This window comes from Macrotis lagotis, chromosome 2 (genome assembly GCF_037893015.1).
Source record: "Macrotis lagotis isolate mMagLag1 chromosome 2, bilby.v1.9.chrom.fasta, whole genome shotgun sequence".
In the NCBI taxonomy this organism is placed as follows: domain Eukaryota; kingdom Metazoa; phylum Chordata; class Mammalia; order Peramelemorphia; family Peramelidae; genus Macrotis; species Macrotis lagotis.
In genome coordinates, this window is record NC_133659.1 from 164,383,545 (window position 1) to 164,396,189 (window position 12,645).

The 12,645-nt window shown below is 38.1% G+C and overlaps 1 protein-coding gene and 1 pseudogene across 4 annotated transcripts in view; one reads left to right on the forward strand and one right to left on the reverse strand.

Annotated features, from left to right (window-relative positions):
* ASH1L (ASH1 like histone lysine methyltransferase) overlaps nt 1-12,645 on the forward strand; it is a 254,778-nt gene that overhangs the window by 193,806 nt on the left and 48,327 nt on the right. For all 4 annotated transcript variants that reach the window (XM_074223285.1, XM_074223284.1, XM_074223283.1 and 1 more), the window contains exons 9-12: nt 1,468-1,513; nt 1,698-1,806; nt 7,674-7,880; nt 7,984-8,130. In XM_074223285.1, the coding sequence (XP_074079386.1) occupies nt 1,468-1,513; nt 1,698-1,806; nt 7,674-7,880; nt 7,984-8,130 (509 nt within the window). The remainder of the gene's footprint in view (nt 1-1,467; nt 1,514-1,697; nt 1,807-7,673; nt 7,881-7,983; nt 8,131-12,645) is intronic.
* LOC141510860 (citrate synthase-lysine N-methyltransferase CSKMT, mitochondrial-like) lies at nt 5,101-6,332 on the reverse strand (annotated as a pseudogene).

The following is a 12,645-nucleotide window of genomic DNA, read 5'->3' on the forward strand; positions in this document are numbered from 1 at the left end:
GGCTTTTCCCCAGTAGTGTGGAATTGATTATTCACTTGCAAAATAAGATTATTTTAAGGAAAGCAAAGAAAATATTTTATATTTGAATTGGGGGAGGGGAAAAACTTTAAATATACAAGAAACTTAAAGTAGGATGATTTTTTTTTCCCCTCCTCTAATTGATAAGTTTCCACCTCTGGTTTTTGCATATGACCTCAGCCCTGGACCCAGGTCTCACAATGAGAAATAACTAGGGGATAATAGGACCAGTCATGCAAAATGAATTGACTGTACTCTCCCTGCCTTTATCAATATGTCTTAAAGTTTAATCTTAAAAGGGAACTTTTTACTATTTAGCAACTTCCCTTTTCGATTCTGAGAGGATCATTATGTTAGATTATAATTAATTGGAAGGCAGTTTAATGCTGATAAAAAATCAGTGTTTTGATACCTCCACTGAGAAATGATACTGGGCTTATTCTCAGCAAATTAATAAATATCCTTTTCTAACTTTAGAGTTGATATGTTAACAGTGGATAGAGAGCTGATCTTAAAGTCAGGAAGACCAGTGTTCAAATTCTGCCTCTGACGCACTAACTGTGAAACCTTGGACAAATCATTTAACCTTTCAGCGCTCTTAAGACTATTAAATTTCAGGAAGTTCCCTATGCAATTGAAATCATAGTTCTAGAACCTGGACCTTATTGCTATCCTTTTCAGCTTATATTAAGAAATTTTATTTTCTCCTTTAGAGCAGAGGTGTGGCAACAAAAGTCCTGAGTATGAAGAAGCAAATTAAAATATAATTGGGAAGCATTTAACAAAAAAATAAAAATACAACATAATGTTCATTTGTAGTTTTCCAAGTCAAGCCCACAGGGATCTGTTTTTATTTGAGTTTGATTCCACTATTCTACAGACTGCTGCCTGACTTCTTGGTTGCATTGATAAATATTTACATATAGGAGCTCCCTTTTCAGGCCTTTCATTCACTAATTCATTAACTTGCCTTAATTAGAATGGGGAAATTACCTTTCTCCCAATTCTGAGACTGAATATTTACACTCATATACTAGAACCCTATGCACCTAGATCACCCAACTAATCCAGTAGAAGTCTTCTGCATGCCTCTTCCCTCACCCCCCCCCCCCACCTCACACCCTGATGGCAAAGAGAATATTGATATCTCTTTATTCTTGAGGTTCTGGTTAAGGCTATCAGACAAAATGCCACTCAGTTCTTTACATAATTCTGGCTTCTTCTAGTGATTCCAATTCTTTGCCCCCTCTTCTAGTGAAGGTTCCCTTTATCCAAAGTTAAAACATCAGCAAGAGTTGTCTTTAAGCATATTCTACACAGAAATTCTTTTAAAATTTTTCATATGAGCAGAGTTTACTGATAATTTCCTGTCTTTGTAGTGATTGTTGCTACTGACTGACATTTGAAGTTAAATGCTGTATCAAGATATTTCTTTTCTTCTTCTTCTAGCTATATAAAAAGCCAGATGTCCCACTATACAAAAAAATCCGTTCAAGTGAGTAACTTGTAACTATCAAAGGACTCTGATGACTTTTGTCTGCATTTGTTCTTAACCTACTTCTGTCCCCTTTTATTTTCTGCTTCCATCTCATCCCACCCTCCCTATTTTTCCATAGCTTTACTGTTGAAAAATTATATTTTATCCTGACTCACACACTTCTCTTTCCCCTCTCCTCAAGATGTCTATGTTGATGTCAAACCTCTTTCTGGCTATGAGGCTACCACCTGCAACTGTAAAAAACCAGATGATGGCAATAGGAAGGGTTGTATGGATGACTGCCTCAACAGGTAAGATTCACCATTATTGTCATCATTATAACTGGCATTTGTAGCATGCATGAACATTTAAAAAGGACTTTCCAAACATTATCATCTAATTTGAGCCTTATATCAATCGTATAGGTAATAGAGAAGTGAAATTATTTACCTCAAGTCTTCTTGATCCCATCTATCATTAGCCATTCTCTTTAATTGAAAAAAATTCAAACAGTTTGAAATGTAAATTATATAAGATGTATTATATACTATACCATTAGATAAATAAAATATATTAAATTTGCTTCATAGAGTTTACAAACTTTGCTAGAATAACAAATAGTAAATATACTTCGGTGTGTAGAATACAAAATCTCATCATTAGAAATTATAATATGAGTAATTAGGAAAAAAGAGATTTTAGAATTCCCACTGACCACAACCTTTAAAAATTTATATTAATTACCATCTATCTGAATTGGGTTAGTTAGTCCTGCCTGGAGGCAGCAGGCTAGAAAAGTTAATCTTAAGTTCTTAATAAGAAAAATCTCATTATAGTCAGTCTTTGAGAAGCTCTTTCACTAGCCTACTAAAATGACCTTTAGACACAGTATTTGGTTAATCAACAAGCTATTAAGAAACATTGTATGCTTTCAGTGTTATAATAATGAGAACAGAATAAGGCATAACTAAATATTAAATGCTGTAGTTCAAAGTGAAATTCTATAGAAGTTCAGGGTTTAAGACCCATTAGGAATGGAGTGGTCACATTTCCCAAATATCTGGGGAACTGAGATAAAAGTTACTTCCCAGTTGATAAATGGTCAAAGGATATGAACAGGTAATTTTCAGAAGAAGAAATAAGAATTATTGATAGTCATATGAAAAAATATTCTAATTGATTAGAGAAATGCAAATTAAAGTATCTCTGAAGTACCACCTCATGCCTAGCAAAAATAATATATGGGTAAATAGATAACTAATGTACCATTGGTAGAGATGTGAACTGGTTCAATCATTCCAAAGAATATTTTGAAACAATGCTCAAAGGACCATAAAACTATGCATCCCCTTTGACCCAGCAATGCTAATACCAGGTCAGAGAAAGGAGATCAAAGAAAAGTAAAAGGATCTATTACAGACTATGATGAAATACTATTATGCTGTAAGAATTGATGAAGGGGATGGTTCCAGGAAAAACATAGACATGAATGGTGCTGACTGAAGTGAACAGAACCAGAAGAACTATATGACATTAATATTGTAATGACAATCAGCTGTGCTTAACTTCTTTGATCAAGACCCATGATGAAAAATGCTTTCCACCTCCAGAGAAAAAACTGATGAATTCTGAGTGGATTATAGCATACTTTTTTCACTTTCTTTAATAAATGTTGTTGAACGAATTTTTTTAAAAAAGGAGTGGAGTAATCAAAGGTTGCATCATGGAAGAGGATGACCTTCAAGAAATAGGTGGGATTTGGATGAAAACAACACTTCAGGCAATGAGAATAATGAGAGAAGATGTGATGTCTATGACCAAGTCTGTGGGCTGTCCCTAACTAGTAGACCAACCTAACTAGAACAATGGGAAAGATATTCAAAGAATATTGTACTTAGACCTCTAGTATCTCCCTGTCTGTTCTCCTTGCTCAGGGTTTGTTTTCTTCCCTTTTCAATCTTGGCCATAGCTTGATCATCCTAGAATTTCAGTCAGAGGGAAATTCTATCATTCCATAATTTTAAGGATTCTTTAAAAGTTTGTTTTTGTCATCTCTATTTGTGCTATGATATTTCATTACATTTATATACCACAATTTGTCTAGCCATTCCCCAGTTGATTCTACATCTTTTTGTGTTTTCTTAAAATCTCCCTTCAGGATCAGGAAGTTGTTTTGCTTGAGACTATTCCTTCCTTGGTATTATTCTAGTAATATTTCACCTCTTCTTTCCCCCACTCCCTCCTAATTCCCTATTGAGTTCATATCTTTTCGTTTGTGTGTGTGTGTGTGTGTGTGTGTGTGTTTTAAATTTTTCCTTGTCAGATTCAGATGAGTCTGATTAATCTGACTCATCTCCCCTCCCCCAGCTTTTCCCCCATGTTTTTATCCTCATGCATTCCACTTATGAATGGAGTAAGAATTTATTAAGCACTTACTAAGTATCAGGCACAGAGGAAGATGCTAAGGCCTAGAGAAATGAAAGGATTTGTTCAAGGATAGTAGGAAGTGACAGCCTCTGGAACTCTACATCTAAGGGAAGGGGAAGAGAAGAAGTATTTATTAAACGTATACTATGTGCCAGACACTGTGCTGAGCACTTTACAAATATTACTTCGTTTGACCTTCACAACTTTGGAAGATAGGTACTATTATTATACTCATTTTAAAGTTGAGGAAACTGAGGCAGAGATTGTCTTGCCAAGGTTCACACAGCTAATAAATCTCTGAGGCCAGATTAGGATTCAGGATTTCCTGACTCCAGGCCAAGACCTCTATCTACTGTGTCACATTACTTCCCATGAGAACTAGTAAATTATTCTTCCTTTCCATACTAACATTCCTTTTTATTTTTGTCTTTATTCTCTCAAGATCTTCAGATCAGAATCGAGCTACTCCTAGGTCTTCTGTCTTATTTAACATTCTCACTATGTTCAAAAGGGACACTTTTTTCTTCTTTTCCATTAGGATATTAGGATATTATTAGTTATTTTATAACTCCCTCCAGTTTTTTTACCTATAGGATTATACTTAGTTTTTCAGGATGTTAGCCTTGGTTATTATTCTGTATCTTTCAAAATACTTTGTGTAGTTCAGGATCGCCTTTCATTTATATGAGAAGCTGCCAGGTCTTCTTTTGTGTACCTGACTATAAAGATACTTGGTACTTTTAACTATTTGATTTTAGTCAAATCAATATTTAGCCAAAATAACTTGCAGTATTTTTCCTTTGATATAGAACCTTTAAGGGATTTTGTCTGTAACTTTTCCTTTTTAGGTTTTTTTGATTAATTGATTTTTTTCCCCCTATTTTCTCTTTGTCCTCTGATTCTACTGGGTCTGGACAATTTTCATCTATGATTTCTTAAAATATAGTGTGTCAGGCTTTTTTCTTCCTCTTTAAAAAAACAGATAACTGTTCAGTTTTTCTCTCCTTGACTTGTTTTCTGGGTCATTTGTCTTTGATGGTAGGTACCTTACGTTTTAATTCCTTTTTGCATTTTAGGGTTTTTTTCTCCTAATATTTATTGTTATATCTTGGAGTCATTGATTTCTACTTGGTCTTTCCTAATTTTCAGGAAGTCCTTTAAGTCAGGAAAGGTTTATCTTTTTTTTTTTTGAGTTAGATTGGTTTATTGAACTTTCTGAACCAAATAAGCAAAATAGCTGAGTCCTCGGAAGGGCCCCAGTTCCTGTACAGTCACCAGCCTGCCGCCAGCCCCTGGCTCCAGGCAGGGCAGGCGAACGTCAGGGTCCTCATCCGAGAACTGCACCAGGGTGCCCCGGGGGGCCAGCACCCGCAGACACTCGGACAGCAGCCCCGGGCCGCCCTGGCCGTGGCATCCCAGGTGCCCTTGTCCAGCACCAGCTGGAAGGAGTTGGAAAGGCAGAGGGGAGCCCAGGTGGCGGCCATCGGCCTGCCGGAAGTGCAGGCGGGAGTCGGGGTGCCCGGGGTGCACTCCCCCGCCTTCCACCAAGAACTTCGTGTGGGACAGCCACGCAGGAAAAGTCTACCCCCAGCACGTGCAAGGGCAGGGGCGCTCTGGGGTACAGCCTGCGGCAGAAGTCCGAGGTCCCACAGCCCACATCCAGGACCCTGGGGGGGTCCCTGTGCGCCCCCCGGGAGCCCCTTTCTGCAGCAGGCCCAGCAGAAGCCCCTGGACCTCCTCGTAGCCAAAAAACCAGTCGAAGTGCGGGGGGGGGGGGCTCCCGGGCGGCGCCTGGGCGTGGAGCGGGTCCCAGAGTCGGGGGTTGGCCGGGCGCGCCCCCCACGCAGCTGGAGGCCCAGCGTGCGCAGCGCCGCCATCCCGAAGGGCCCCCCCATCCCGAAGGGCCCCCCCCAGGACGGCGCTCACGGGAGGGTCTGACTGAGGGGTTGGGGTCCGCGTCCGGGTCCAGCAGCGCCGGGGGTCCAGGCCTGCAGGGGGAAAGAGCAGGGGAGCAGCCGCCCCTGGGCCGCTGGCACCAAAGACATGGCGCTGGGGGTATCTTTTTTTCTAAACCATTCTTCCAGTTCTTTCCTCTAGAACTTTTATTCATTTTTATTTTATTAATTTTTTTTTGCAAGGCAAACGGGGTTAAGTGCCTTGCCAAGGCCACACAGCTAGGTAATTATTAAGTGTCAGAGACCAGATTTGAACCCAGGTACTCCTGACTCCAGGGCCAGTGCTTTATCCACTGCACCACCTAGCCGCCCCATTTTATTCATTTCTTAAAGATATTTACATAGTTTTTGTTGAAAATCCATTTTAGTCTCTGCTAAATTGAAGGTTTATTCTATGACTTTGTTTAAATCTATCATGTTTCCTCACCGGTATTCAGTATTTTTAGTTTGTTCATCTTTACAACTTTAATTCCTTAATTGTGATTTTTTGCTAGGGCCAGGTTCTGCTTCCTTTTGCCCTTGTAATTGAAGTACTGATTCCTGCTTAATTTCAACCTAGGTTACCTGGGTTCCATGTTGAAGTCTATTTATCTTTGAGGTTCCAAGCTCTAGTCTAGATCTTCAGAGCCCTCTGTGGCATCTCAGGACTGAGTGCCAGGAACCTTGGAGGTTATAAGGCTGGTGTTTCCCAATCTGAAAGCTGCTTTGGCTATAGGCACAGCACACTTGAAACTCAGTCTTTTCCAGTTTTCTTTTTTGTTAATTTATTTTTATTAAAGTTATTATTCGAGTTTTACAATTTTCCCCCCAATCTTGCCCCCCCCCCCCATGGAAAGCACTCTGTCAGTCTTTACTTTGTTTCCATGTTGATCCAAATTGGGTGTGATGAGAGAGAAATCATATCCTTAAAGAAAAGAGAAGTCTCAGAGATAACAAGATTAGACAATAAGATATCTGGGTTTTTTTTCTAAATTAAAGGGAATAGTCCTTGCACTTTGTTCAAACTCTACAGCTCCTTATCTGGATACAGATGGCACTCTCCTTTGCAGACAGCCCAATGTTGTTCCTGATTGTTGCACTGATGGAATGATCAAGTCCTTCAAGGTTGAACATCACTGCCATGTTGCTGTTAGGATGTACAGTGTTTTTCTGGTTCTGCTCATCTTTTTCCAGTTTTCTTGGGGCAGCCTGCCTAGGAATATATAGAGCCTTTTAGGTAACATATGTCTTTAGTCTATCTGTTGTACACTGAGAGGTGACTGGCTTATTTCTCAGAACCCTGGAATAGATAAGGGGGTCTACTGCTTGTAGGCTCCTGGCTGTTTCTTTTGGTATAGTTCTGGGTTAGAAAAAAAGTCATTTACTAAGGTTGCTCATTATATTTCTTGATTATTTTTACATGGTTTGACAGAGATTTTTGCTGGATTTAGGTAAATTCCCCTTGCTTCTACCCAGACAGCTAAAAGCCTTACAACAGAATTTCCATACCTTAACAGATAGAGAATCTCATCAGTGTAGAAATTCCTTTTACAACCAGAACCTACAACCCAGCTATACTTCATCCTGTATGATTCTGGTTCTTGTGCTACCATAAATGCTCCATAAAGTTTGATCCAAATATCAAGAGACCTTCTAGCATTATAGATACTAGTCAGCATTTAGATTTTCTGTGTGTTGTCATTTATTTTCACTAAATGAGTAATGTATCTCATTTTCTAATAATAATATTTCCTTGTTGGACACCCAGTAGATCTGGTGAAAGCTGAAATTTGACCTCTGATTCTTTTTCTCCTTAGAATGATCTTTGCTGAGTGCTCCCCCAATACCTGCCCCTGTGGGGAACAGTGCTGTAATCAGAGGATACAAAGGCATGAATGGGTGCAGTGTCTTGAACGGTTCCGAGCTGAGGAGAAGGGTTGGGGGATACGGACCAAAGAACCTTTGAAAGCTGGCCAGTTCATCATCGAATACTTGGGAGAAGTTGTCAGTGAGCAGGAGTTCAGGTACAGTAAGTCCAGTCAGTAAAATGTTAGATGTTAAAACAAAACACTTGATAACTTTAAACTCTAGGCTAACTTAATCTTCATGCATTCCTCCTCTCTTCAGGAATCGAATGATTGAACAATACCATAATCACAGTGACCACTACTGCCTAAATTTGGACAGTGGAATGGTGATTGACAGTTACCGCATGGGCAATGAGGCCCGGTTCATCAACCACAGCTGTAACCCAAATTGTGAAATGCAGAAATGGTAAGGAAGAGGGAAGATGAATATAAAGGTCTAATGAATCAAATCAAGTGGTTTCTTGGACAGCTATATCCTTGAACAGGATATCATTAACACCCCAAATACTCTTGATTTCCCTAGTTTGAAAACTTCATCCACCAGTACAGTCTATACAACCTGTCTGTAAGTTCTCTAGATTTAGAAACTAAGAATGTATAACTCTACCAAGGCAAATTAGATGAATTCCCTTGATCTCACTAATTAAATATTTTCATTCCTATAACTTATTCCAAGGAAAGAATCTAAAATTGATGGTTAATTCAGGGACCTTTAAGAAAGGGTTTGAACTTTTAGCAATTCATTTATCAAAAATTAAATATTATTTGCCTTGCTCTGAGTTTGACGCTGAAAAGAATTCAAGAAAAATATGGATCTCATTCCTTAGACTCCCAAAGTATCTAACAGTAAGAATTCAGAGTTTGAAGTGGCATTCCTTCTACAACATACTTGACCAGTGGTCATCCAGCCTTTCTTTGAATAACTCTAGTGAGGGAAGAAAGACAGATAATGCATTTGCTAGGCTTGGAATCAGGAACACCTGAGCTCAAAATCCAGCTTCAGATACTTACTACCTCTGTGACTGAACCCTGTTTGCTTCAATTTCCTCATCTGTAAAATGAGCTGAAGAGGGAAATAACAAACCAGTCCAGTATCTTTGCCAAGAAGACCCCATTGCCTTGAAAAAATCTTTTAAAAAAAAAAAAAAAGACCCCTAATGGGGTCACAGAGAAGTTGAACATGATTAAAAAAACAACTAAACTAAGTAAGGGAAGACTTAACTGCCTTTCAAAGCAACACAATTCAGGTAATTCTAATTGTTATGAAATTTCTCCTTGTATAAAGTCTAAATTTAACTCTTTACAACTTTCATACATTTCTCCTAGTTCCATTCTCTGGGACCAAACAGAATTAAGTCTTAAACTTCTATATAACAGCTTTTCAAATATTTTACAGATATCTATTATGCCATGATCTTTCCCTTTTATGCTAATATTCTTATGGATGGTTTGCTGCTTGCTCATATCTTTACTAAAAAGTATGGACAAGGGGCGGCTAGGTGGCGCAGTGGATAGAGCACTGGCCTTGGAGTCAGGAGTAACTGAGTTAAAATCTGGCCTCAGACACTTAATAATTACCTAGCTGTGTGGCCTTGGGCAAACCACTTAACCCCATTGCCTTGCAAAAACTTAAAAAAAAAAAGTATGAACAAGAACTGAACACTACACCAGATGATATCAGAACAAATGTAACTAGAACTGTCATGTACTTAGATCAATTTGCCTGTCAATGTAGCATGAAATTACATTGGTGTTTTTGGCTTCCTAATCCATACTTTTAAAATGAATTTTTTTTAGGACATTAAAATCTTCAAATCATTTTCATGGTCCTATTTTCCCCATGTTGTACTTCTGACACTGATTTTTTTTTTTTAACTAAAATGGGACTTCATCCCCATATGGCGTCTTATTATTTGATTTGGACCAATAATCTAGTCTGTCCATTATCTTTTTCAACCCTAAATTTCATCTCCTGATAATTAACTCTGTATCTGCAAAGTCAATAAGTATTCCATCACTCATTTAAGTTATTCATTAAAATGTTAACACTGATCCAAACATAGATACCTAGAGAATTTTCCTGAAGAATATCACATGTTGGGGTGGTTAGGTGGCACAGTGGATAGAGCACTGGCCCTGGAGTCAGGAGTACCTGAGTTCAAATCTGGCCTCAGACACTTAATAATTTACCTAGCTGTGTGACCTTGGGCAAGCCACTTTAATCCCATTGCCTTGCAATCCCCCCCCCCAAATATTTCTTACAATACAAAAGTATTCCATCACTTGTATATATCATAAATTGTTTATTCATTCTCCAGTTGATGAGATTGTGTGTCAACTCAAGAGCTACAAATATTTTTTAAATACCTTAGTTTGCTTTTCTTAAGACTAAACTTCAATCTACTTTCCCTCTTACTTCATCCCCCTTCTTCCCTTCCCTTTCCTTACTATTTTCCTAGTGAATGAAATGTCTGGATGGATATTATTCTTTCTTTAGCCAGTTCATTTGAGAGTAAGGTTGAAGCTGTTTCCCTACCCCATCCTTGTTTCTACTTGTACACCCTTGCATAAGATGATTTTCCCTAATCTTTTCCTAATCTCACCCCTTTTCAGTATATTCCTCTTCCCCTTTCTTTCTACTTTTAAGACATAACAGAATCACTCTGGCCTTTGTCTAATTAGACTCTATAACCCAGGACCAGCAGTTTTTCTTTTTTTTAGTCAGCTTTTGTTGGTTCATTTTGTTTATCTTTTTATAATTCCTGAGTTTGAACTTCAGAGTTTATATGCAATATATACATATATATATATATATATATATATAATATATATATATATATATATATATATATATGCACACACACACATATTTGGGTCTTTGTATTAAGAATACTTAATTGTAGTTTTGTTGAACAAATTATTCTTATAATCTTGTAAGCCTATATTCTTTGATTTCTTGAATGTACTTCTCCCTTTTTCTTAAAACATGGCATTCAGGGCGGCTAGGTGGCATAGTAGATAAAGTACCAGCCCTGGAGTCAGGTGTACCTGGGTTCAAATCAGGTCTCAGACACTTAATAATTACCTAGCTTTGTGGCCTTGGGCAAGCCATTTAACTCCGTTTGCATTGCAAAAAAAAAACCTAAAAAAAAAAGACATGGCATTCAAATAGATAGTCCCATGATTTTTAAATTTTTTTCTCCTTTATTTTCCAGATAAATTGTTTTTACTATGAGATATCTACCTTATATTTTCTTAGGTTTTTTTCAGCCTTCTGATTTTGTTATAATTTTTCTTTTTTTCTTATGGAATCATTGGCTTGTTTGATCCATTCAAATTTTCAGAGCATTTATTGCTTGGGCACAGTTTTGTACCTTTTGTGCCTGACTTAATTATCTTTACAATTCCCTTTTCTTTTCCAAATTTTTCCTGAAATGATCTCATTTCATTTATAAAGACTTTTTTAATTCCTCTTTTAACTTTTTCTTTTTCACTTCCAGAAATTCTAATTGAGTTTGTGCCCAATATGTATTTTTCGCTGATTTATTTTTTGCAAATATTTTAGAATCAGTTTTTCTTTGTGTCTTGACTATCTCTACCACCATAATATCTCATTACACTAGGATTCTTTTTTTTTTTTTAATTGGTTTATCCATTCTTTCAGCCTACCTCCTCTAGGACTTGACATTTTGGGAGGAAGATCTAGGCTTGTCCTGTTAGTTGTTTTCTTCAGGCAATGAGTGTTATTTTATTCCAGTTTCTCATGGACAGGCTGGGAACTGCAAGTTTTCAATGATACCAAAGTGGTTTCTGATCCATAGTAAAGTCTGATTTCTACGCCCTGATCTGAGCCCTGCAAGTTCCTGACCTTGGTATCAGGTCAGAAAAATAGTAGAATACTGCAATACTCAGCCTCTGTCAACCAGCTGGGAATTGTTCCTGGTTCAGATTGACAGAATTGCAAGCTCCCCTTAAGTCTGAGATTCTGGCCATAGTTATGCAAGCTGGGCTAGATGCTAGAACTGATAACCTCTTCTGCTCCTGTAGTCTGAGCCAAATTGCTATTTCTGAACATCCCCCTTTCTCTGCATAGTCTTGGGCCTCCCTACTCAGAATGGTGGTCCCATACATAGGTCCCCTTCTCAGTTGTCTCTGGAGCTTTAACTCCTATCCTTTAGGATGTCATATTGTTGTTTAGTTCTTTTCAGTCATGTTTGACTCTTCATGACCTCTTTTGGGTTTTCTCGACAAAAATAATGAAGTAATTTTCCATTTCCTTTTTTTTAGTTCATTTTGCAGAAGAGAAAATTGAGGCTAACAGGCTTAAATGTCTCAACCAGGGTCACATAGTTAAGTGTCAGAGACCAGATTTGAACTCAGTTTTTCCTAATTCCAGGCCTGACTCTCTATCTTCTATGTCACCTAACTACTCCCAGGATTGAATGGTGGGCAGCAAAGTTGCCAGTGGATACTGTCCCATTGCTGTGACCCTGATATGTATATGGAGGTGCCCTGGTATAGGTCTTGAACATCATTTTGCCTTGATGTACAGTTTTCCTTCTAGGCTTTGGAATGCTTCTCAGGTAGCAGTGCTCTCAGCTCCATCTTCATGGTTCACAGACCTCTTTCTTCCTTAAACTGGGCCAGCAGGGGACTCATGATTTTTTCCTAGATTTCTCTATCAGAATTCAGTTTGTTCCATTTTCTAGATTTCTTTGGAGGAGTTTGGAAACAGAAACTCGGCGATATTGCTTCTTACTCTTTTACCATCTTGGCTCTATTTAACAATGCCTTTAATAATACATTCTAAAATTTGACCTGAATTGAAATCAAGGTCATTGGTGTATGAAATTTTCCAATCCTCTAGTACTATTCCCATTTCATCAGATATCACTGGCTTTGGCTCAACACTCATAAGAGC